Source organism: Ursus americanus, chromosome 22 (genome assembly GCF_024610735.1).
Source record: "Ursus americanus isolate L20-20 chromosome 22, mUrsAme1.1.p, whole genome shotgun sequence".
Taxonomy (NCBI): domain Eukaryota; kingdom Metazoa; phylum Chordata; class Mammalia; order Carnivora; family Ursidae; genus Ursus; species Ursus americanus.
Window position 1 is genome coordinate 30,911,463 of NC_142148.1, and position 26,880 is coordinate 30,938,342.

Sequence of the window (26,880 nt, forward strand, 5' to 3'; positions counted from 1 at the left end):
AGAAATTAAAGATTTCTTTTGATAAATACTCAGATCTACAATGATTTTCAAATTCACTTGGTCTTTTCCTTTCCTAACTATGTGAACTAAGAGTTCAAGATCAACTTTAAGGTGGGTCTGTCATCACAGACAGGGCTTGGGGCGCGGGGGGGGGGGGGGGGGGGCGGGGGGCGGCGAGTGGATAGCCCCCAGGCGGCAAGAACCATTCAAATCCAATTTGACACAGAACTCAATTAAGAAAACAGTTCTGCAACATTGCAATATTAATGCATAATAATATCAATAATTAATATAATAGCAATATTAATAATTAATGTATATTATTAATCAATGATAATGTCATTCTTAATTATTTTGTATATTCCTCTAATAATCAAGTTTCTTAACCTAAGCCTGAATTTCCTTATTTGTAAAAGATAATAATGGAACCTATTTTGGAGTGGCTGGGAGGATTAAATGGGAGAAGGCACTAGAACCTAGCTGTAGTAAACACTTTCCTTTTTTTTTTTTTTTAAGATTTTATTTATTTATTTGACAGAGACAGCCAGCCAGAGAGAGAAAGAACACAAGCAGGGGGAGTGGGAGAGGATGAAGCAGGCTCCTAGCGGAGGAGCCTGATGTGGGGCTCAATCCCACAACGCTGGGATCACGCCCTGAGCCGAAGGCAGACCCCTAACGACTGTGCCAACCAGGCGCCCCAGTAAACACTTTCCTGGTAAACAATTAGTAATTGCCACTATTGTCATTTTCAAATACCCATATTTTTGGCTCAGAAGAGGGAAAAGGGCAGGGAGCTTGTACTAATGACTTCTGTACTAGACGCTTCACTAATATTTCAACCTTCCAGGAGCACCCCCGGAGCGCCGCACACACCTCGGAGGGGACCTTTCTGCAGGTCACCGGCCTCGGAGGGTTTCAGGCCGAGGCCCAAGACGGCTCCGGCTCTCTCCGACCACATAGGCTGCGCCGTCACCCAACCCTGCTAGTTCCTGTCCTCCCCTCCCCGCGGACCTCAGCTCCTGACTGTGGGTGGAGAAAAACCAGCACCTCGAACCTGTGGCTCGCCGAAAGCCCACGGTGCCTAACGGCACGCGCCTCCCGCTACCGCCGGGGGCGCTGGGAAGTCCAGCGCCGACGGTGTCGCAAAAGCGTCGCGAAGGCGTCCGTCCTTGGCGGCTCCGGGCCACCTGTATAAGCGAAGCGTGCTGGGGTTTGAAAACTGCTATGGAGGCGGCCGAGCTTCTCCAACGTTGCGGGAACTCTATAGAAAGGCGGCCCGCCGGTGCCCCAGGCTGCTGAACTCTCGCCGCCTGTGTCCTCGCGGCGCGGCGGCAGGGTCATGCTGGCTTCGCGCGTGGCGCGCGGCTCGTGGGGGGTCCTTCGCGGCGCGGCATGGGCGCCAGGGGTGCGGCCGGGCAAGGGGCGCGCCCGCGGGGCTCTGCTACGCTCGGTGCCTGGCTGCCTAGGCTGCCTGGTGGAGCGCTGGTGGCTGCGCCCGGCCGCTCTCGGCCTGCGACTGCCTGGGGCCGGCCCACGGGGCCACTGCTCCGGCGCGGGGAAGTCGGCCCCCAGGCCCGCAGCTGGAGGGGACGCCGCCGCGGAGGCCCGGGGCGGCCGATGGGGCCAGGCGAGCGCCGCTAGCCTGGTACGTACCGAGGAGGAGGCGGAGGGGCGACCCTAGGTCGGGGTCGTGGGCCCTCACGGGGATCGGACTTGGACGAGAATAACGTGCTCTGACTGGCCCAAGTCAGACGTTTCCGTTCCAGAACTTGTAAACCGTTCCCTGAAGAGGAGTAACGGACAAGTCATTCAGTTGGGATTAATTTCAGAGGTGCCAACCGAGTCCACCTTCAGGCGGTCAAGTTAGAATCCCTCCTTCCCTGCCCCTTTTCTGTCCGCACCTTCAGCGGGATCGGCCTCAGGATATTGCATTGGTAAAAATAGTCTTCACTTGTCTTATTAAGTCTATTTTTAATTCTCTGAAGCCATTCCCCAATGTTTAGGGCAAGTCAGTAGGAATCTTTAGGAAAGTATAGCAAGTTTGGTTCACTATCATTTGACCTTTGGTAACCGTATATAAGATGAAGGATAATTAAGTCGTAATTAAAGGATTCTTTAATCTCTATAGAAAAAGATTACAACTCTCTTTTTGAGGTAATGGAACGAATTATTTGTCCACTTACCTTTTGAAATACTGCCCAAGCAGAAGACACCAGAGTATGAATGTGGAAGAGCTTTTGATGTCATGTTAGCAAGACTCATGCAATTATTACATCTTCAATTGTTATGTCTTCAGTGGGCCCTTGTACTGCTTTCATCAGTTGTACAGCATGGGTTGAGGTGGCCACATCCTGGCCGGGGTCTCAACTCCACTAATAGCTAAAGTATGTCGGGGTTTGAATGCTGAATGCTTTGAGGTTGCCATATCGTTGCTGAAGTCCTTCCCAGAGCGGCAGTAGTTGGTGGAGTATGCCACAGGTTATCTGGTTGGGTAATCTGCGATTAGCTCTCTTAATTTTAATTTAGAAACTTTTCCAAATTTAATGATTAGAAATTAATGAGGTACTTTAAAATATTTGGAACTAAAAAGAACTCTTTCACTATTCCAGCATTATACTTCTGTTGATTAATTCACCAAATGAAATGATCTGGATATTTGCAACTTTAATTTTGCCCTATGGATATTTCTGAGATTAATTTTGGGACTCTATTTTGACCTTTTGCTTTATGATTCCTTTTTCTCAGTCATGAACTATGGTTCTCCCCACCCCCCCCCCCCCGAGTTGCTGTAACATTGAATTAGTGTTTGACTTATTCTGTACCACATTATGGTAAACAGACTTATCTTTTTTCTCTGGATTCTGAAACACTGTGACCTTTGAACTTGAATTTGGAATATGTTCCCAGAATTTTCCCATTTAATTACATAATGTGGTCTACTTTTAATAAAGGGTCCTTGAGTAGAGGTTTGTACTGCTTCTTGTTTGGTGATTGTTTCCTGGAAAATATGAAGTTTTTCTGTAGCTTTCAGTGACAGTATTTTGCCGTAACAACCCCATTATCCCTCCAGACGAAGGTGAACATTTCTTACCTGTTTGTTTATAAACACAAATTTAGTATCTTTAGAGAACTGCTTTTTCTTATGGGACAGTTCATGGAATTTTAAAAGATTTCTTTAGAAATGGAAACTGTCACTTTAAAAAAAAAATCAAAGTTAAGTTTCAGATTAATTGGTTACTGATTAAGAGTAAGGTTAGTCTTGTGAGGAGATAGTCCCATGGGGTAGAGTTGGCAACCTTCACCAGTGGAGAAAAAGTCCAGGCTTTAGGCAGACGTTTTCTTGGTATTATTTCTGTATCCTGTTGGGCAGGGTATCTTAGCTCCACTAGGGTGAGGCTTTTTAATGTTGAAATATTCTCATGAAATAGATTTTGTTTGGCAAGGAAGTAATGTTCTTCATAGTAGCTGCCAAAGAGTCCTTTTGTTAGTGCCAACTTCAAACAACTTGGCTCCAAATGAAGTTTCAAGGAATCCTAAAGCCCTCAGATCCTAGGTGGGAATCTTAACATTTCATTTTCATGGCTATTTTGAACAGATTTACAAAATTTCTCTTTATTTCCTAAGGATCTCAATCCCTATTTCTAGCTCTATTTTCTTCCAGCAATTATCAATTTAGTGATGAGATCATGGAATTAAATTTTTATTCCTCTTTATCGTATGTCCATACACTGTATAGCATTTAGCCTTCTTTTGATGGGTATGTACAGAGGAGGGAGGGAGGTTATTTACAATAAACATCTTAAGCCAAAATGCCTGGGGTTGATAATTTGGCTTTTTTTTTTTTCTGACCCTTCATCTAGCCTGTTTACTTGAAGTATAAGATCTTGAAGTTATACTTTTAAAAGCAGAGTGTTGTAAGATTTGAATTCTAGTCATGAGGTCCTATATTAAAGCCTTGACCCATATGGTAAACAATGCATGTTTGTTCTTTTCTCTCTTTAGGAAGTGTGTGGGGGTGTGTGTGTATAGCACTTTATGGGCATACAACCTATCTTCATCTTCTGTATTCTGGACAGTTTTAGAGCTATGGTCTGTAAACAACAGACTGGATTTTAAAGCTCAAAGTATTAAAGTTTATGAGCTTCTGACTCCTAAGTTGGTGTAAGCATATTTTTCTAATAGAGTTAAAGTATGGATTCATAGCATTTAATTTAAATTTTGTTGTCTTTGTGTTGCAGTATGAAAACCCATGGACAATCCCAAATATGTTGTCAATGACGAGAATTGGCTTGGCCCCAGTTTTGGGCTATTTGATTATCGAAGAGGATTTTAATATTGCACTAGGAGTTTTTGCTTTAGCTGGGCTAACTGATTTGGTAAGTTGTAAATGCACTCCCCGTTGTGCTCCCCTTTCAAATCCCAGGGTCTCTGGTACACTTAGTCTGCTTTTCCCTGGAAGGAAATCCTCAAGATGAATTTGACCTAGTACTTTGTATAAGTATTTGCCTTTAGCATCTGTGTGGGACTCTGTATTTTTTAAGGGATCTAAGGAAAGAAGTGGAACTTGTTGGGAGGCATGGGAGAGGTGCTTTTACTCTTGTTTTTTTTTTTAACTCTTTTGTAAAAGAAAAACCCTTAGAAATTCCCAAGGAGCCAAGTATTTGCTTTAGGGATAGAAATAAAGGAGAGAAGTTGTGAGACTACTTTTCTATTTATTGTGATAGAAATATTCTGATCTTTAACAACAGTTGGTTTTATTGGTGGAGGGAGAAACAGTGGGTCAGTTATTGTGACCAGGGAGCTTGTAGAGGTCAGAGCTCTATGCAGGTATATGCTGGTGGGAGGCTATAGGCACGCACACAGATTGATTTCTGATCCTTGCTCTGCAACCCTCTGACTACCCGGCAGAAGATACTGCCCTGGGCCAGGCATTAGGCATCCTTCCTTCTTCCACTCCCCCTAGTAGATGGACAGATGAAAAAAGATCCTCTGTACATCACTGTCAGTTTTGGGGGAGGGAAGGATTTATTTGGATTATATCAAATTAGAACTTGGAAAACAATTTTATAACAGAAGGCAACATATGTATGAAATAGGCTTTTGTGGACTGACCAGCCATCAGCATGTATGACATTACTTGTATTTATCACCCACTTTATTGCGTGAGGGATTTGAAATGACTTAAAATTACATGTCCTACAAAAACCCAGTTGAGAAAAGTGGTGGAAAGACAGAGGAAAAATTTAACATCAGGGTAAAGTTAGCATGTAGAAATAAATACATTATATCCTGAATACATTATACTCTTGTACAGGGCTGGTCTGAGATCCATGTGACCACCCAGACACGCGGTAATGATTTGGTGCCTCTTCGTACTGGCTTATGTTTGAAAAGTATTGCCTGATACTTATTTAGTGAGAATGAAGATCAGCTAATTTTCTATAAATAACAGTTGTATAGTATCTGTAGTGTCAGCTATTCCCTTTGAGATTCACAGAAACAAAATCCCACCTGCCCATTAGCATTGGTGAACAGTATAGAATTAAATGAAGAATTTGCAGGGTAAACAAAGGACATTTGCATTATTATATAGCATTTCCAAATATGCATCAAAAATAGTCTCTCAAAATGGTTCTCACTCTTTTTTTCAGAGTTTAGCTCCTGTTTGTCACTATTTCTCCCCATTCTCACAATCTCTCTTTTTTTTGTGCCTGCTTTTATCTCTGAAGCCTGAAGGTCTTCACTCAGATACACTCCAGGTCTGTCAAAGGCCATTATATTGCTAATGGATTTTTTTTTTTTTAATGTAACAGACATCTTTTTTAGTTACTGGATTTGCTTTTCTTTTGCTTGTACCTTTTTTTTAGCTGCCACAGGAGATTGCAGTATTCACTGAACTCAGAGAGACCTCATTTACATTTTTCTAAATCTTTATAACCGCGTATGTGAAAACCTGAGCTATCTAGCACCATATTTCACATTTATTTCATGGAGGTTTTGATGCCTCTAGATTGGCCACTGGCAGATGGCGGAAGTCATGGAGAGTTTAAGCAGGGGAATGACAAGGCCTGATTTATGTTGTATATGGGAAATAGGTTGTAGGAAGGCAAGAATGGAAGCGGAGAGACTGGTTAGGAAGCTTAGAGTTACCTAGGGGAGTGGCAGTGGTAGTAGCTTGGACTGGGATGGGAGTTTGGAGAGAAGTGAATGAGTTTGGGATATGTTTTGGAGATAAGAGTTGATATATCAGTGGATTGCACATGTGCAGTGAGAGAGAGATATCTGATGAGCTGTTACTTTTTTGTTTTCTTTTCAACGACTAGTGCATGAAGGTAACAATTTTTGTGATGAGCAACACTCAGGGTAGGACAGAGTTGAAAAGTACCAAGAGTCGTTGTGCCTGTCAACGTAGAGGTATCAGTTGGGTAGTAGTAGTTTGAAGTTGGAAGAAGTCAGGGTTAGAGATAAATTTGAGAGTTATCAGCGTGTGGATGGTCAAGTCTGGGTGAAATCATTTAGGCCGGATTAAAGAGAAGGGGTCAGAGAAATGAGCTGTAGGTGGAGCAATAGAAAAGGAGCCAGTAAAGGACACAGAAAGAACAGCTGGTGAGAGAGGAAGAAAATTGCGCCATCAGGTGTCCCAGAAGTGAAGTGAAGACAGTGCTTCCGTTGTGTTGAGGTCAAGTATGCTAAAAACGTAGGATTCATTGGTGATCTTTATGAGTACCATCTCTAGAGGAGTGGGGACGATCAGAGTGTGTTGGCAACAAACGTGAGGTGTAATGACAAAGACATCGTTTTGAGAAAGTTTTGCTTTGCAGGGGTATAGGGAAGTGTAGGGTCAAGGAAGGGTGGTTTTTAAAGCTCTATATACTGGGGAAGTTTTTGTTGTTAATTAACTGGTTAATTAAATGACCAGATAGAAAGGAGGAGAATGATGATGCAGGAGAGATGGGGGAGAAGAGAGGCAAATCACAGAAGGTGAGAGGGCCTACGATCATGAATCAGGGAAGGCGGAGAATGTGTATGGACGCAGCAGGTAGGTGGTAGATTTGTGGGTGGGAATATAAGGGAGTGCTAATGATCTGTTTCTGTTTTTCAAGGAAAGTATAGATATGATCATGTGTTAGGGTGAGAGGCTTTGGGAGTGAAGGAGGAGTGGGCTTGAAGTGAGAACAGACAGTGTAAAAAGAGAAGGTAAACAGGTGTGGGATTGCCAGGCAGTGTGGAGTGCCCACGGGAGATTTATGATCCTGATTTTGAAGCGAGAACAGTTAGCCCACTTATGTGTTCTTGAGCAATGGTCAGTTGAATAGGTACAGGCCTGGAGTAAGTACATGGATAGTTGTGTGTAAGCAGGGTGGCTGGAGAGGGAAGTAAGGGAGTTACAGATATTTACAAAGGTGTGGTGACGTTGATGACCTTGGAATCTAATGTAGGTAGAGGAAATGGGGAGACCAGATGGGAATGCTAGTGAAAAAGTGAAAGTTTAAGTTCCTTGAGATCAAAAACTGAACTGAAACCTGAATCTTCCAAGTCCCCGATGCCCAGTTCTAGGTACTTTCTGTTAGACATTGTTACATGTAGTATATTTATAAGAAAATAGGTTCTTTCAGTTGCTGTAGTTCTGGCTAGTAACTGCTTTTTGTTTTTGGCGATTTACTGAGTACTAAACAAGTATTAATTCTATTATGTGCTGAAGACAATCAACCCTTTGAGGTAGGTTGTACAGATGAGGAAAGGGAAGCTTAGGCGAAATAATTTCTCCAAGGTCACATAGTAAATGGCTGAGCCAGGACTTGAACCAGTTATGTTCTGCTGCCAAAGAGCAAGTTCTTAACCATTTATGTTCTGCTGCTAAAGAGCAAGTTCTTAGCCATAGGCCTGTAACTAACTCACTGGAATACTTGAGATACAGAGGACTTATTTATCCTTTAAAATGTACATGTTAAATTTTATCTAAATTAATTTCTCCTTGGTTCTTTCTCCTTGGAAATAGGACTAGAAAATTCAAACATTTGTTGAAGCTTGAAATTAAATAAAGTGAGTGAAAGCCAGGTAGAGACCTGGAAAGCCAGAAAATAACCTCCCTTATTTAATGGGAATAGGTGATAGATAGATACTTGGTTTCAATTCATCTTGTGGCTCCAGGGTGATCAGATCTTTCCATTTCTCAAGTGAAACTAGAGATCTGGATTTTTGTGGTAAGACTTTGGATATTTAAATGTTGGCAACTAATTTACAGTTTTAAAAGCTCTGGGCAGGTTAAGTAAAAAGCTGCTTACAGGCTCCATCGGCCCATTGGTAACCATGTATGACGTCTGCTTTTAAAATATAATTGGTTTCCAGGAATAAGGAATAAGTAATTTGCATATCAAGATTTTTAAGTAGTCCAGGTACAGAGGGTTGTTTTGTTTTTGTTTTTTTTTTTAAGATTTATTTATTTTAGAGGATAGAGAGAAAGCACACACGTGCAGGTGAGGGGAAGGACAAAGGGAGAGAATCTCAAGCAGATTCCCCGCTGAATGTGGAGCTGAATGCGGAGCCTGATACATGGTTTGATGTCAAGACCCATGAGATCATGACCTGAGCCAAAACCAAGAGCTGGACATTTACCCAACTGAGCCATCCGGGCACCCCTGAGGATTGAGTCTTTTATTCACATACAGCCAGACATGGAATTAACAGTTGCACTAAACAAAAAAGAAAAATAATAACAGTGAAAACTTAGAGTGTTGGATCGTGTCATAGAAAAGTAGGTAGGAGTGAAAATCCAAGTCTTGCAGTTAAAAGGTAGTCCTTGCAAGCACTTAAGCAGCTATTTTGGCTGTAGTCAAATAGCCCAAGGCTCAAAGGAGGGGCTCCCAGTCCATGTTCCGTCAGCCCTGCTTTCTGTGGGTTTTTTGGGGATTCTTTAAATCTCTAAATTTGTTTGGGTTCAACCCACAAAGGGGCCTTATGAAAATAAAATAAATACCAGAAGGCCTTGAAAGGAAAAGTACTGTAGAAAAGTGAAGTTGTTTTTAGACCAGTTGGTAATTTGAAAGCTAAACATATACCAGTGAAAGAGTGAGAAGGTTTGGGAGTAAGAAGCAGAAGAGGTTTTATTAACATTTTATGAAAATATAGTTGTTATTCTGGTATCTGTTAACTTTCAAGATATCTACTCTGTACCTATTATGACATTTATTAAAAAAAACTTCTATTTTCAGTTGGATGGATTTATTGCTCGAAACTGGGCCAATCAAAAATCAGCTTTGGGAAGTGCTCTTGATCCACTTGCTGATAAAATACTTATCAGTATCTTATATGTTAGCTTGACCTATGCAGATCTTATTCCAGGTAAGAACGCCATCATGCGTACTTTTAAGTAGCATAGGGAAGAGTGACATTAGTTTAGGATTTCTCTTGATTGAGAGACAAATAACTTTTGTTCCGAAAGTATGTTTTTCAACCTTAAAACTGTTTCCCTAATTTTAAACCATTGAACTGTTTTGCTTGTCAAGCCGTTATTTTACTTTAGAATTTATGTCCTTGCTTTATTAGTGGAATCTGTTGTTTTCTTAGATTGTTTAAAGTTAAATTTAAGCAAGTATTATTTCGCATTGCCACTTCATATTAGTTTAGAATTTTTTGAAACGGTATTTTATATTCTTAATTAGTGCCTGGCTTTTTGCAAGCAATTTAAAGTTTTCTTAAGTCTATTACTTAATTAAGTGCCGTTTAATTATAAAAAATGAGAGCTCTGAAATCTCGAAAATGTTTATAAAGTTTCACATTGCTAGTTTTACTTAAGACATTGTTATGCAATTTCAAATCATATAGATACATAGTTTGTACATTATCTAAATACTCTAACAAAATTTTATGATCTTTTGCTTTTTATTTAGCATGCGCTTTTATGGTTGTTCATTTTCTACTTAAGCTGTATTTCTCAGTTTTCCTCCCTTGGTTTAGATTAAACTGTAAATTTCCAAGTGTTAGAAATAGAATCCGAGAATAAAGCAAACATAGCCACGATGTCTTTCAACAGCATGTTATTGTTGCCATTTGATAGGAAGAAGTGTAATGGCATTTCAGTCTAGTATAGTGTCCTCAATCTAGAGGCTCTTTTTCTCTTTCACTTTTAGGCTTTTAAATTCCCACACCAAATTAAAAAATGAACTGGATTAATGTTTATATTTATGTGTTTCTTTGAAAGTCAGAATTTTGGTGTATATATGGTTGAGGGTGTTGAAGGGGCAGGGGTACTCTCATTCTAATATAATTGGTTGGGGCGGGGGACCTAAGGAGCATTCTGTTAATGTTATTCAAGATCCAAATGACCTTGGATGTGTGTGCATGTGTGCACATATTTTCATGCCTCTAATTTTTTAGTTATTTTGTATTTAGTTGTATTTTACAAAGGTTGATCAGATATTTCCCTTTTGAACAAAGAAACTGTATCCAGGTTTTAGTATAATAATGTTGCTGTGAACATTTGCTGTGAGGCTTACCTAAATACTTGGTGTAGGTTGCTTTGCAAGCTGACAATTCTTTTTTGCCATTATTCTGGGAATTTGTGTTGTCTCTCTTCTGTGTTGGGTCTATTTTTCCAAATTCCCGTGGCTTCCTTGTTGAGAGTTTCCTTTTGGTGGAGTGCAACCTCCTGTTGTTTCCTGTATAAGGATGCAGTGTGGCAGCCAGAGTTTTGAAAGTTCACAGTGTCTTTATTCTAAAGACATGTAAAATGTCTTTATTCTACCCTCCATACTTGATTGAGATTTGAATTGGGTGTAATTTTCAATTGCAGATCATTTTCACTCAGAATTTTGAAGACCCTGTTCTGTAGACTTTCAGATTCCATCTTGCCATTGAGATGTCTCATGCCATCTGGTACCTTTTCCTTTATATGTGATTATGTTTTGTATTGGAAAGTTTTTAGGACTTTTTGTTTGTTTACATTTTTTCTAGTCGATGTTTTAGGAAAAAATCTCTCTCCTAAAAATTAAACTTTTTAATTCTTTCTGTGGGTATCAGGTTATCCAGGCACTTTTTTTTTTTTTTTAAGATTTTATTTATTTGAGAGAGAGTGAGTGTGTGAGCAAGCAGGGGGAGGGGCAAAGGGAGAGGGACAGGGAGACTCTGTGCTGAGTGTGGAGCCTGATGCAGGACCCAGTCCCGTAACCCTGTGATCACAACCCGAGCGGAAACCAAGAATTGGATGCTTTAACTGACTGAGCCACTCAGGTGCTCCTGTCCCAGCATTTTTTATTGAAAAGTCTGTACTTTCCAGACTCACTGCAATGTCTATATATACATGGGTCTGTTTCTGGGTTGTCTTAGTTGTTCCCCATTGATTTGTCTATTGCACTAGTACTGTCCTTCATTGTTACTGCTTTGCTAAAAGTCTTGATACCTGGTGGAGCAAGGCCTTCCACCTTTGATATTCTTACCCCTTTCCATTTTGTGTGTAAATTTTATTTTTTTAATAATATATTTTAAGTTTATTTATTTAAGCAGTCTCTACACCCAATATGGAGCTCAAACTCAGAACCTTGAGATCAGGAGCTCCATACTTCACCAGCTGAGCCTGCCAGGCGCCCCTTGTGTGTAAATGTTAGAATGAGCTTTTAAAGTTCCCCAGAAAAGCTTGTTGGAATTTTAATTGGGATTGCATTGAGTTTATAGATCTATTTGAAAGAATTGATATCTTTACAATATTGATCTTCCAGTCCACACTCATGATATATTTACTCTATTTAGTCTCTTTTAAGTGTTGAAATGTTAGTTTTCTTTAGAGAAGTAATAAACAATGTTTTGTTAGATTTATTCCAAGTTGGTAATTACCAATCAAATCTTGGTAATTTTGATGCTTTTCTAAGTGGTAGCTTTTTACTATTTCATTTTATAATAACCACCTGTTGTTGATAGAATAAAAATCAATTCTATTTCTGATGTTGATTTTTGTGTCTAGCAAAACTTGTTAAACTTTTGTTCTAAGGGCGCCTGGGTGGCTCAGCTGGTTAAGTGTCTGCCTTCAGCTCAGGCCATGATCTCAGGGTCCTGGAATCAAGCCCTACATCAGGCTCCCTGCTTAGTGGGGAGTCTGCTTCTCCCTCTCGAGAGCCTCTGCCCCTTTCCCCCCCCGACTCCTGCGTGTACACACTCTTTCTCTATCAAATAAGTAAAATATTTTTAAAAACTCTTATATATAAATGTAAGTTCTCTTGGATTTTCTCCGTCCTCAATGATGGATTGTCTTTAATTAATGATAGTGTATTTCTTCTTTTACCTTTTCTTTTCCTTCCTTTTCTATACTGCACAGTACAGTGTTGAATAGGAATAGAGTCTGTGTTTTGTTTCCAGTTTCAAAAGGAAAGTTATCAGTATTTCACTATTAAATAAGATGTTTCCTATAGGTTATATAGATATCCTTTTTTTAGGTTATGGAAGTTCACTTCTATTGGGAGTTTGCTAAGAGTTTTTATTACAGTTAGATTATGAATTTTATCAAATTATTTTTCTTCATGTATTTTTTATAATTTTTTATTATGTTAGTCACCATACAGTACATCCTTAGTTTTTGATGTAATGTTCCATGATTCATTATTTGCGTATAACACCTAGTGCACCATGTAATATGTGCCCTCCTTAGTACCCATCACCGGCCTATCCAAATCCCCCATCCCCCTCCCCTCTGAAGCCCTCAGTTTGTTTCCCAGAGTCCATAGTGTCTCATGGTTCATTTCCCCTTCTGTTTACCCCCCCCTTCATTCCTACTTCCTTCTCTTACTGAGCTTCCTTCTATTTCTTATGTTCCATAAATGAGTGAAACCATATGATAATTGTCTTTCTCTGCTTGACTTATTTCACTTAGCATAATGTCCTCCAGTCCTGTCCATGTTGCTGCAAATGTTGGGTAATCATTCTTTCTGATGGCTGAGTAATATTCCATTGTATATATGGACCACATCTTCTTAATCCAGTCATCTGTTGAAGGGCATCTCGGCTCCTTCCACAATTTAGCTATTGTGGACAATGCTGCTATTGAACATTGGGGTGCATATGGCCCTTCTTTTCACTACATCTGTATCTTTGGGGTAAATACCCAGTAGTGCAATGGCTGGATCATAGGGTAGCTCTATTTTTTTTTTTTTTTTAAAGATTTTATTTATTTATTTGACAGAGATAGAGACAGCCAGCGAGAGAGGGAACACAAGCAGGGGGAGTGGGAGAGGAAGAAGCAGGCTCATAGCAGAGGAGCCTGATGTGGGGCTCGATCCCGTAACGCCGGGATCACGCCCTGAGCCGAAGGCAGGCGCTTAACCGCTGTGCCACCCAGGCGCCCCAGGGTAGCTCTATTTTTAACTTTTTAAGGGACCTCCACATTGTTTTCCAAAGTGGCTGTACCAACTTGCATTCCCACCAACAGTGTAAGGGGGATCCCTTTTCTCCACATCCTCTCCAACATTTGTTGTTTCTTGCCTTGTCAATTTTTGCCATTCTAACTGGCGTAAGGTGGTATCTCATTGTGGTTTTGATTTGAATTTCCCTGATGGCTAATGAGTTTGAACATTTTTTCATGTGTCTGTTGGCCATTTGTATGTCTTCATTGGAAAAGTGTCTGTTCATATCTTCTGCCCATTTTTTGATTTGATTATTTGTTTCTCGTGTATTCTTCATGTATTATGACATGAGTCATATTTCTTTTTCCTTTTAAGCTATTAATGTGTGGTGAATTACATTACTGATTTTCTAATGTTAAACCAACCTGAAATTCCTTGTATAAATCCGGTTTGATCATGATAGGTTACGAAAATATTGCTAAATTTAGTTTCTGCTATTTTGTTGGAGATTTTATATCAGTATTCACAAGATTGGCCTGGAATTTTTTTCTCTGAATATCCAGCAAGGATATATAAAGTTTTACTATCAAATTTATACCAATCTCATAGTAAGAGTTAGGAAGTCTAGGTTTTTTTCCCCATTCTTGGGAGATGTTTGTGAAATTGCAATATTCATTCTTTAAATGTTTGGTAGAACTTACTGAAGCACTGAGGACTGGAGTTTAGGAAAGAGTTTTCAAATAGGTGATTCATTTTTTTTTGTTATAGGATGATTCAGATTTTCTGGTTCATCTTTTGTCTGTTTGGTAAGTTGTAGTGTTTTTCTGAGAACTTGTCTATTACAACTACATTTATAAAGATTTACCATTAACTATTTATGGTATCCATATTAACTTTTCGATGTCCTTAGGGTATGTAGCAGTACCCTCCTTTTCATCCTGATTATTAGTTATTTGTCCCTTCTTTGTTTTTTTCCCTTGAATTGTCTTAACAGAGGTGTGTCCGTTTTATGAATCTTTTCAAAGAACCAACTTTGGGCTTTTACTACTTCATTAAATCTTGCTCTTTTATTTCTTTCTCTGGATTTCCCTTGCTGTTCTTTTTCCAAATTCTTTAGATTGGTTCTGTTTAGTAGAAATACAATAGGAGCCATATATGTAATATAAAATTTTCTAGTAGCTATATTAAAAATAAAAGGGAACAGGCGAAAATAATTTTAGTAACATTTAAGCTACTAGATCAAAAGTATTGTCATTTCGATGTGTAATCCATAAAAAATTAGTGAGTTTTTCTTCATACTATGCTCTCAAAAGCCAGGGTCTAGTTTTTATTTTACAGCACCTCTCATTCACCAGCCACATTTCAGGGGCTTTACTTTCCCACGTGGCTAGTGGCTGTTGTGTTGGAACAGCACAGCTGTAGATGAATATATGTCATTCCTTTCAGCTTTTCTAAAGTTGACATTTAGAGCTGTACATTTCATCTTAAGTACCCCTTTCACTGCATCTCGTATGTTGTTAAAAGTATGTTTGCCATTATTGAGTTGAAAATATTCTATTTCCATTATAATTCTTTCTTTGATTTAGAGGGTTAGTAAAAATGTATTTTTTAATTTGTGGGTTTTTCTAGCTATCTTTTTATTATTAATTTCAAGCATAATTACCTTATATCCAGAGAACATGCTCTGATTTTAGCCCTTCGGGCCACTATACAATTTTTTTTTAAAGACTTTATTTATTTATTTGACAGAGAGAGCACAAGCAGGGGGAGCGGCAGGCAGAGGGAGCGGGAGAAGCAGGCTTCCCACTGAGCAGGGAGCCCGATGCGGGGCCGGATCCCAGGACCTTGGGATCAAGACCTGAGCTGAAGGCAGACGCTCAACCAAGTGAGCCACCCTGACGCCCCCACAGTCAAATTTTATAAACATTTTACATGTTCTTCAAATGAATATGTATTCTGTGGTAGTTGGGTGTGATATATATATCCATTTGGTCAAGTTTTAAATCCTGATATTTAAGTCTTCCTGACTTCTTTTTTCTGTTTGGTCTGTTTGTTCATCAGTTACTGAGAGAAAGAATAGATTAGTTTCCTTTGTGATTAGTTTTCCATTATTTTTCTTTGTAGTCTGATTTTTGCTTTGTGTCTTTTGAAGTCCTGCTGTTAAATGCATATAAATTGGGTTTTTTTTGTCTTCTTGGTAAATTGAATGTTTTATTTTGAAGTGAGACCCTCCATATCTTCAATAATGATCAGGTCAGTGTTTGCCTGATAGATAAGTCACTTTCAGTTTCTCCGTATCTTTATATTTGAGATATCTCTTGTAAATAGCATAAAGATGGGTGGGTTCTCTTTATTTTATCCAGTCTAATATTTTGTCTTTCAACTGGAGCATTTAATCCATTAACATTTACTGTGATTACTAATATTTGTGTAACAGTCTTCCATTTTATGTGTTTCATTTGGCTCATATGTGCTTTGCTACATCTGTATAGAGTATCATTATACGTGTTTTCCCTCTGTGACAGTTTGGCTGTGTTATACTGTTTCCATTTAGTTATTCTCAAAATTATATCATTCATCCTTATCGAAGTTCAATGTTAATGAATCTGCACTCTGGGCCCTGCTTTACCGCCATTTATTCCTTTCTCAGCTTTGGTTATTGTTGCCAAACTTTAATTTAATATACTTCTTAAACCCACATGATATTGTTTTTACAGTGTTCATTTAGATGTATCTTCGTATTTACTTTTTTCTGGCTTACATTGTTTGGTGTATCTCAGACCTTCCATCTGGGATCATTTTCCTTTCATCTAAAGTGTATCTTCAGAAATGCTTTTAATATCGGTCAACTGGTAGTACATTCTTGTCTTTGTTTCTCTGAAAGTATTTTTATTTTCCCTTTATTCTTTTGTATGTATGAGAACATTTTATTCTTTTGTATGTGTGAGAATATTTAAGTTCCACTCTCCTAGCAGATTTCAGTTCATACAATACAGTGTAATCAGCTACAGTCACATTAGATCCTCAGACTTTATTCATCTTTAAAGTAGATGTTTGCACCCTTTTATCAGGCTCTCCCTATTTCTGCCATCCTCCAGCCTCTGGCAGCCACTTTTTTACTTGCTGTTTCTATTTCAACTTTTATTTTAATTTTTAAAAAATTCCACATATAAGTAATACTGGGCAGTATTTGTCTTTCTCTGATTTTGTCTTTGTTCTTGAAAGATATTTTTATTGAGTATAGAAGTCTGGGTTGTTAGTCATTTCAGCACGTTTAACATATTCAGTTTTCATTTCTGTTGTTGGTATAAAAGAAGTCAACTGCTAATCCATTTCTTTTTTGAAGTTAACTGTTTTTACTCTGGCTGCTTTTAAGATTTTCTCTTTGTCTTTGGGGTTTTCCACAGTTTCATAGTAATATCTTGGTATGAGTTTCTTTTTTATTTATCTTGCTTGGCATTTGTTGGGCTTTTTATGGTATCTTTAATCAGTTCGAATTAAAGTAGTTCTTGCTAACAAACGTAAAACTGGGAAATTTGTTGCATCTTCTTATTTTTATACTGCCTGCATTTTTGTAAAAGTTACATCCACCTAGATTTGAATAGCTTTGTTTCCTCGAGAGTAAGAAATGTGCTTTCTTCCTCAGCTAGGATAATAAATAATTCTGCTTTTCCTCTTGCTCTTTCTATGGAAGGGAGAGATAAGGATGAAAACAACTTACTTGATTTGGGATGTGAGTCTAAGTTAATTTCTACTGGCTTATGTGCGTTCTGCCACATTTTCTAAATTCTGATTCTTTTCTGTATCTTGTATTATTTCAGGTTTACTGTATAGCAAATTCTAATTGCTGGTTTGAATCCATTTCTGAAATAATTATTCTGTTATTTTCAGTGCAAGAACCTATAATATTGATAATGACCATTTGTGATATGTAAAAGTTACTTTGTTTTATTAATTTCTCTTGAATGCTAATAAATTTAGCCTATAATGTACCTCCTTGTTGCAGACATGACCTATTTCAGATGGGGTTAGCAAGTAGGGAGGAAAACCTTGGAGCAATCCCTTGACGCATTTTACACCCTCCTACCTCACTAACACACTATCTTACTCTGAGAGGCAAAATGAAAGCTGTTTTAGCCCTGGAAGAAAAGGGAAGGGAAGGCTGGGGAGAAAGGAGGAGCAGTTAGAAGATGCAAAAGCCAGGGAACTGGATAAAATTGCCCAAAGAACCAAAGTAAAGGCCTGTATATATACTGTCAGTTGGCAGAGGCCTTAGAGATCCCCTGTCGAGGCAGTGTGCCAGCCTGGCTGTATGTGCCAGTCCCCCAGGGAGCTTTCATCTGTGCTTCTGGGAAGCTCTCCCAAGGTGATTCTGTGCTGGGCAGTCAGTTTGGATAACACTTGAGGTTTGTTAACTTTCCCTTCCTCCACCAGGCTGTTACAGATGGTAAGCTGAGTCCAGAGATGCTGATTGCGACTCACACGGCTGGGTTGGAGCCCTGTACGCTGGCCAGAGCATAGGCTATGAATTCCCTAGGTTCCATTCTTAGGTCTCTGGCTGTACTGCTTACTGTACTGTTTACTAGTGCTACAGTACTAGTACTGGCTGTATTACTCACTAACTGGTGACCTTGGCCAGATTATATAACCTGCCTAAGGCTTGTTTTCCTTATTTGTAGAACGGCGATAGTGATGGTCCCTGTTCTGTGGAGTTGATACATAGATTAAATGATAATATGTATGAAATGCTTAAAACAGTGTCAGATACTCAACAAATGGTAGTGTGATTGTTACTAGTTACAACAAGAGCCTAAGTCTTTGCAGCGTATTGAATTGCCTCATCTCTTTTGCAGAAACCTCTTATTTAGGGTTAAGACCTAGTCTCTTTTCCCCTGTGACGATGAAATACACTAACAGGTGTTTACTCTCTTCTAAAGTTATGTTTAGGAGGTTTACTCTATGTAATTTGCATGAGTTTGCTGCTTCTTAAAATCTGATGGTTAGATTTGCCAGCTACTGATTGCTGTAGAAAAGTCTGTTTTATAGACAAAAATCATGGCCGGCTTGGTTTGTTACTTGGCTCATACAGCTGTGTCTTCTGTGTGCTCCAAATGCCATACTTGAGTGGTAGATAAGCATTTTCTCTTTCAAACAGTCTTGTCATCAAGGACTAGGCCAACGATCTACAATTACATCATAGCCGTAACCAACAGAGATTTAAATTGTAATCTGTAATTAGATTTTGCTCAAGTTGCAGAACGAATAGAATGTCCGAACTGGAGAGGACCATAAATATGATCTCAAAAGTAATTCATAGGGGCACCTGGGTGGCACAGCGGTTGAGCGTCTGCCTTCGGCTCAGGGCGTGATTCCAGCGTTATGGGATCGAGCCCCACATCAGGCGCCTCCGCTGTGAGCCTGCTTCTTCCTCTCCCACTCCCCCTGCTTGTGTTCCCTCTCTCGCTGGCTGTCTCTATCCTGTCGAATAAATAAATAAAATCTTAAAAAAAAAAAAAAGTAATTCATAAAAGAGCTGTTTGAAAGTGTTATGGAAGGGATACACATGACCCTGTTATTTTAGTTTGTAACAATTTAATTGAGTGTCAGGATTTTTTTCTTTTTTAAAAAATATTTTTTCTAATGACAGCAATGTATGTTCATAGTTAAGACTTCCTATAGTGTAGAAGGATGTGAAACGAAACAGGACCTTTGCTCTCCCATTGTTATTCAACAAGGAAGCAGGGGTTCTTTGGGTATTAACCTAAAGTACTTTGCTGGCTCTGGCTTTGGGTCCATGCTTAGAACCTTTTAGAAGAGCAGAGGGAGAGGGAGAGAGAATCTTAAGCAGGCTTCATGCTCAGCACAGAGCCTAACATGGGGCTCGATCTCATGACCCTGAGATCATGACCTGAGTCGAAACCAAAAGCTGGACTCTTAACTGACTGAGCCACCCAGGTGCCCCCATGCTATAGAATCTTAAGGATAATGAGACAATTATCAACAGATTGGATTCTTTTTAAATTAGAATTCGTTGAATGAATGGGGCAGGAGAAAAATATAGCAGTTGCCTGGATAGGGACTGGCCAGACAAGAATGAAAATATTTGGCTTTTCCACAAGTGTTACATACAACAAATTTTACTGCTTATAAAATAGTCTAGAATGGAGAAGCCATCAGAGCTCCTGAGTCGGCATAATGGTTTGAGTCTTCCAGTGTCTTTTCCAGTCTCTACCGTCTCATTCATTCCATGTAAGTATAGTAAGCATGGTGATCATTTTTCCAAATTCACAAAGCTGAGAGGTCACAAAGGAGGCAGTGGGGGCTGAGTAGAGCTGACACTAATACTAATAATGACAGCTTAAAAACATGAGCAAAAAGGAAAAAAGGCAAGAGGATTGACATTCTGAAAGGCAGACATAGTCCTTCACTTGGTTTGAGGGTAGGTTGAAGAATATAAAAATCAGTGGTTCACTGTAAGGACCCTAAACCATCAATGCTTATTTATAACATTTTTACTTCTGTGAAACACCAGTTCATAAGGCTGAATGAGGCTTTATTATCAGTAATTTTCAAAATCCTAATCAGAATTCTTTTATATTTGATTTTCAGTTCCACTTACGTATATGATAATTTCAAGAGATGTAATGCTGATTGCTGCTGTTTTTTACGTCAGATATCGAACTCTTCCAACACCGGTGAGTTTGTTTAAAAAAAAATTCTTTTATTATTACTTATAATGTAAGGCAAAAAAAAAAAAAAACCCACAAAGAAAACCCACTCTATTGTATCCCAAGTGTCACTTTTTGGAAGTAATTTATGGCCATTGTTTTTTGGTCCTCTTTCCAAAAATTTCTTAAAACCACGCATAACTGTCATCTTGCTATTTTAATCACCCACAATGGTAGTTGTTCAGTGAACACATGAGTAATCAATTTTAAAAAGGCATGTTTATGAGTCAAAACCTTTTTAGTTGATAGCACGTAAAAGCCAGACCAGCTCGTCCTGTCCCTGGCAGCAAACTGTTGGGAGCATTTGTGTGACCCAGCTGCCTGAGTGAGCCTCTGCTGCGGATTGTCGGGAACTAGTTTGTAAAACCGCAGTTGTACGAGCACGGAATGGTTTGTTCGCATGTTTGTTCGTTGTGCTGAGATACTCGAGCAAAGCATGATAACCTCATCTTTTGGTTCTCAATCCAGTGAAAATAGCAGGATCTTACTCGTTTCATTTTTTAGTCTATGGAAGAAAATAGCAATAAGAGAAAGTTATTGAGTTTATTTAGAAAACAGATGTCATCGGGCAGACTTTAGGGTAGTTACTGTGTTAGAGTTTTCTAGGGATTGAGTAATCTGTAAATTAAAAAAATCTGTTTTCAGTGACCTGTGTATGATTTATAAGGAATATAGACACTGCTCATTTAGGGTAATAAAAGAAGATGCAGATAAAGGGCTTGTCTAGCATAGAGCCAGCATATGGTAAGTATTCAGTAACTGTTACCTACATATAATAACAAAATATTTGTTTTAAACTTGAATGATAAATTGAATAAACTTTCTCTTTTTGTTCTCTGCCAGCGAACACTTTCTAAGTATTTCAATCCTTGCTATGCCACTGCTAGGTTAAAACCAACCTTCATCAGCAAGGTAAGAGACACACACATCCTTTAAGTTATTCCCTTGTAAATGTTTATATATAAACCTCAGTCTGCAGCAGCTGAAAATGAGACATATTTCAGCGCACTGACTGTAGGAGATAGAGAGTGAGGCCACTAACTCAGTTCTCTTGTGCTTTAGTATACGCGTTGGGTCTTTAGTATACGCGTTGTCTTTTGCATTGGTGGTCTGAGCATTTACGTCTCTGAGTGAAGTATTAGGGTCACCGTTTTGGGAAGGTGGAGGGGGTGGAAATGTAATCGTATCTTGATTGAGCTACAAAGAAATTATGGAGGTTCCTTTGTAGTTTCATCACCCTCCTTTCTGTGGTGAAAACAGTGTAAAATCAGGCCCTTCATTTTACCATTGATTATTACATGGAAAAGATAGGAAAAAGTTGTATTTACTAATGAACAACTGCTCCTCTTGGTCGTCCGTCCTGTTTTCCTGAGCCCCTTTCAGGACAGTAACTGTGCCAATCTTTGCATACAGAGAACACACCATTAATGCCTCTGAAGGCATGTTTGTTTTTCTCGTAGCCTTGATAAGGTCATTGTGACAGAAGTTTAACAGGTTAGGGACACAGATCATCTTTGGGACAGAGGGGTTATTACTATTATACCTAAAACTCCCTGGGGGTGGACTTTTACCTACATTTATGGGGTTTTCTTTGTTTGTTTGTTTGTTTTTTTTTTATTCAAGTGACTTATATTTGTAGCAAGTACAGCAGTTAGAGTGTAGCCCTGCTTAGAAAGGGACTCAAAAGGTGCAAGAAGTTGTCCAGACAATTGTATTATTTAATTTTTTAAGAAGAAGTGGAATCCTTGTCTTTCGGCTGCAGAATGGACGCTAGAACAGAGGTGCTTCTGTGCGCGTTTCCCACTGCTTCATCCTTCACACCCTCTTCCCCAGCATGCTTCTCAGCGCATTTTTGGTTCTGTTTTCTTCCTTCTCTCCTCCAAGCTGTCTTGTAGGGTAGGGGAACATACTCACTGCCTCCAGAGCCCCTCTTGTGGAGGTGAGTGCATTTCAGTGTCCGACCTGCTAGGGTTGACATTTGGACAAGCGAAGGCGCACTGGATGGCGTGCCGGAGAGTCTGGCTGCTGGGCTCGGTCCTGTAACCTGCTGTGACTGCACGCAAGTCATGTAGCTCATTACGTTTTACCGGTGGAGAGGTAGCTTCATTATTTCCACATCCACAGGGCTATCTTAACAGACAACTGAAAAAGGCAGAGAACGTTGCAGCGTTATTGAATTGCTGTGGAAATTCAGGGTAGTCGTATTTTCTGACAGATGCCCTTACCCTCACTGTAAATGAAGACAGATGAGCCGGTTAGTGAAGTTCCCGCTTGGGTGTAAATGCCAGCTTCTTTGGCAAGGATGTTACAGCACCAAGCATGCCGAGGGTATGCCATGTCACAGCACGATGGGCTGTGCCTTTGTCTCTTGCGCTGGAGACAGGATCTCCTTGGCACTGTTCATTTAGGACTTCTTTTGTTTTAGGTAAACACGGCAGTCCAGTTAATCCTGGTGGCAGCTTCTTTGGCAGCTCCAGTTTTCAATTACGCGGACAGCATTTATCTTCAGATACTGTGGTAAGTGTAGGGTTACTCTCTGAAAATGTCAACAAAATGGCTTATTGTGACAGTCTTAGAATTACTTGGTTCTTACCATGTTTATTGAGCACCAACCGGGTAAAACTGGGGGCTATATTTTATGACTGATACTATTCGGAAGTTCACTACCAAGCATGGGATATAGAAATCACAGGAGCTTTCATGCAAGTTAAAAGGGATGAGAGGTATAGATAAATTATTGGGGTTTTGGAGAAGGGAGGGATACTTGGTTCCGGCTAGGGAGAAGAGGGAAAGCGTCAGGGAGGAAGTGGCATTTGAGCAAGAGGCCTAGTGGGCTTATACAGGGAGAGACTGGGGGAGGTCACTGGGGTGAAGGATGGACCCTGAGCAAGGTCAGGTGTAGGAGAGTGGGTAGGGGAAGGTGTATCCAGCCTAGTGGTGCAGGGGCGTAGTGAGGCGGAAACTTGGAGAAAAGGCGTTTGATTTTTATTTCATTATCCTTACCTCTAGCTTTGAAATGTATCATCTTGGAAATATGTCAGGTTCAAACTTGCGGAGTCCAGATGTCCTGCACTGAACTTGAAGCACTGTGCTTTAGTGCACTTCAACTCTAATTAAAGCCTTGCTTGATGCAGTCTGAGCCAGGAAGTGGTTAGTTAACCAAAGTCAGTTAAGCTAAAGAAGCTTTAAAGATGATACACACGCTAAACATTTTATTTTCTAAAATATATGTGTACATTTCTTCTGATTCATCCTGCAGCTTTTGATAGAGGACCAATGCCTTTTCTTTGAATATTGGTCTATCTGTGGGAGTTTTATCTTTCTTGACTAAACTACATCCATAATACACCTCTCTTTTATTTTCTGTTTCTTTAAAGTGATATAAGAACTGAAGACATTTACAAAGCCGTCTAAGTATAGAAACTTTCTAGATTTTTACCATTTTTCTCCAGCCTGTCAACAATCATATTGCCTACTTTGACAGTAGTTTTTAGCAACTTACTTGTGATAAAGAATTTTCTAAGTATCCCACTTAGTTCTCAGACATAGCAACTCTTCCTTACATGCATGTTGCATTGGTTCAGGTGTGAATTTAGATGATCAAACTGGAACAGACAGCTTTGGGATCAAACAAAACTAGAGTCTCCGTGATCTGCTGCTGAGCTAGTGGAAGCAGACGCGCACGGGTGCACTAAAGAGGAGCGTGCGGCCGCGAGCACCCAGCGGGCCGTGAGCATCACTCATGGAACTTCAAAGAATCTGGTGAATCTGGCAGTTCACTTAAGGAAAAATCATTTGAAAAACAACAACAACAACAAAACGCTGGCTTTTATTTAAAATGACTCAGATACTTGAATTCTGCAGGAAATAAAAGCCTAACACCCTCAGCAGCATGGAGCAGTGGAAAGAGTGTAGGGGCTCTGGAGTTGAAACCCAGCCAGGCTCAGACAAGGTTCTGTGGCCCTGAAGAGCTCCCTGGGGCTCCATCTGCCGCTCTGTAAGAGAAGGTTGTTGTGAAAATGAAATGATGGCATAAGACACCTAGAACAACGGCTGGGTGAAGGTGACGATGGCTAGTAGTATTTTTTTCCAGGTTCATTAACTCGCTTCTGTTTGACATTATCTTAAAAGCAGCAGCTGTAGATTCCTGGAGCTAAAAAAAGAATCACACCCATGGCCTTTTTGCTTTTTAAATAACTCTATTAAATGTATTCTTTGTGATTCTCAGGGTTATTGGGTTTGAGACTTGACAACTAACCTTTCTTTCTTTCTTCCAAAAAAGGTGTTTCACAGCTTTCACCACAGCTGCATCAGCTTACAGTTACTACCATTATGGTCGAAAAACTGTTCAGGTGATAAAAGGCAGATGAAAGCCATCGATCATCATTAGCAAGGAAGCAGTATACATCATTGGTGGCAGGGCAAGTGGAATCTACAGGAGTTTCCGTAGTTCGGGGTTCAGCTGGCAAAAGGACTTGTCAGAACAAACCATGTCATCAAAATTTAAGTAATGTGCATTGAAAATAAGCTTGATCATGGGCATATGCAGAATTTCCAATGTATTTTTAAATACAAATAAAACTATAATTTAGAATTTTTTTTATCTTAGGTTTCTTGGTTAATTTATAAGGTACCAATTATTCCAATGATCGTCAGTCACTTTTTAATACATTTTTAAGAAACATAGTCCAGAGTATGGAAACTGGAGTTGCCCCTTCTGTTTAACAGAATTTAGATGGCTTACAAAGCACTAGGGAATTTCCTGGGTTTAAGGATTTATCTGACACAACTTGGCCACACCAGTCTTATGTTTGATTTTTAGAACTGTGCACATTAATAGTTTGTGTGGTTTATACTTGATCATTTAGGATAATGACAATAAAGGTAGCTTAGTTGTGGATGAAGTAACCTTGTAAAGAAATTTAAAATGCAGTAAGTTTTGAAAATAATAAGATCACATCAGAAGGTATTAAGTTCATGTTCAGTAGTCTTCCAGCCTCTCAGGTGCCTACTAGTCTATGTATCAGGATAGCAAGCGACAAAGGTGGTTGAAATACGAAAGCATGTCCATTAGCCTACGCCGTGAGGCAGTGAGTTACATCATGCCTTCCGCTGTTTCTAACATAGCAATGTTTGTATGATGTTGGAACCTGTACTCACATGTTATGTAAATAATATGAAAGTGTATATTTTTCAAAGGTTTTTTAAATTTGGGGGTATCTTTTGTTAAGATATTAAAGGAATAAAAGAGCTGGAAAAGTACCTCCAGTGGTGGTGGTCTGTGTAACATGCTCTAATCCTCACTGTTGAAGTTTTCTGATGCATAAAGTCCATCCAGATACATCCCTTTCACTTACATTGTGAAAATAATTTCTTTGGGACTATCTGACTTAAAGTCCTTACTCTCACTCCAGCGTCACGTTTGGAAGAGTGGCAGACGTGGAGAGAGAGAGGGAAGAGGAAGACGATGGCTGTGGCTGGGTGCTTCCTCTTAACAGTGGAGGCCTATTGTCGCCCCCTGTCCCAAGTGTCACGTGAAATTGTGCAGTGAGCTTATCCAAACAGCTTGTCGAGCTGTGTTAACTTAAGATGGAAGTTATAAGCAAAATTCATGCCTCTTGGCGGGGGCATCCTGGGATCAGCATGGCCCTCTTCTGCATTCGGTCCTAGCTTCCTTGTTCTCAGCTAGCAGCTGAGTTGCCCTTGGCTTGAAACGCACTGAAGCCTGCAGCTAGGACACTTGTCACTGAATCCGATGGAGGGTGGTGTGAGGGAAGAGAAGGGTGGCCTGTGGCTGGCCATTCTCCCTTTCTGGAACCCCCTGTGTAGGTTCATGGCTTGGGAGGCGGTGAGGATGGAGGTGGAATTCCCATCCAAGAGGCGCATTGAACACGCCTTGGCACTAGTGAAGTGGGAGCACAAAAATGTTTTAAAGTGAGAGAACTCGGGGCGCCTGGGTGGCTCAGTCGTTAAGCGTCTGCCTTCGGCTCAGGGCGTGATCCCAGAGTCCTGGGATCGAGTCCCACATCAGGCTCCTCTGCCGGGAGCCTGCTTCTTCCTCTCCCACTCCCCCTGCTTATGTTCCCTCTCTCTCTGTTAAATAAATAAAATCTTTAAAAAAATAAATAAAGTGAGAGAACTCAAGATTAAGTATGGGAAAAATTAGGATTTTGCATTTCTTTATATTTATTTCCTTGTTCAGTGTTGATGCTATGTGGAGTTACTTATGGCTTGGGCCCATAGTCTCTTTAGTATGAAGGTCTTAATCTGGCTCTGGTTAATAAACCTCAACCTATAGAAAAATGGTACAAGTTTCTTGAGGGTTTTGGATATTGGACTGTTACACAGCATGCATTCTTCTAGTTTACAAAACACTGGAATTGTATTAGGCATGTTAGAGTGTATATTCATACGGAGCTAAGCATGACAAGTTCATTTTGGTGCCTCCATGTAACGAATTCAGTCGTGACAGTGAGCTGAAAAAGGCGTTGAGATGATTACATGTCTGAAGTCTATGCTAGTCCCATTTTTGGTTTTTGCTTTCCAATTTTTAATCACGAGCTGGTAGATATCTTAAAAGATGGCTTAGTCCATTTCTCTTGGTTACATATGTGATGAAACTTGGGATCCACCTTAGAATTTTGGGAAGCCTTTTCAAAACTTCAAACACCTATTCAGGTCAAACTTGCATGGTTTTTGTGCTACAGCACATTGTGGAAACAAGATACGTGGGAATCAAACTTGACCTTTGGGGGTTTTGTTGTTTTTTTTTTTAAATATTTATTTATTTGAGAGAGAGAGAGAGCACAAGCAGGGGGGAGGGG

General features: G+C 39.8%; 1 protein-coding gene and 1 long non-coding RNA gene across 4 annotated transcripts in view; one reads left to right on the forward strand and one right to left on the reverse strand.

Annotated features, from left to right (window-relative positions):
* The window catches only part of LOC123799651 (uncharacterized), a 42,774-nt gene extending 41,756 nt beyond the window's left edge, over positions 1 to 1,018 (reverse strand). For all 3 annotated transcript variants that reach the window (XR_006781670.2, XR_006781671.2, XR_015720945.1), the window contains exon 1: positions 874 to 1,018. This is a non-coding gene — a long non-coding RNA (uncharacterized LOC123799651). The remainder of the gene's footprint in view (positions 1 to 873) is intronic.
* Positions 1,019 to 1,339: 321 nt separating this feature from the next.
* CRLS1 (cardiolipin synthase 1) lies at positions 1,340 to 25,318 on the forward strand. The gene is made up of 7 exons (XM_045808812.2): positions 1,340 to 1,645; positions 4,239 to 4,376; positions 9,213 to 9,342; positions 19,938 to 20,023; positions 20,900 to 20,968; positions 22,482 to 22,573; positions 24,339 to 25,318. Exons 1-7 carry the CDS (start codon positions 1,340 to 1,342, stop codon positions 24,424 to 24,426), a joined length of 909 nt encoding a protein of 302 aa, XP_045664768.1. The 3' UTR covers positions 24,427 to 25,318.
* Positions 25,319 to 26,880: the final 1,562 nt, after the last annotated feature.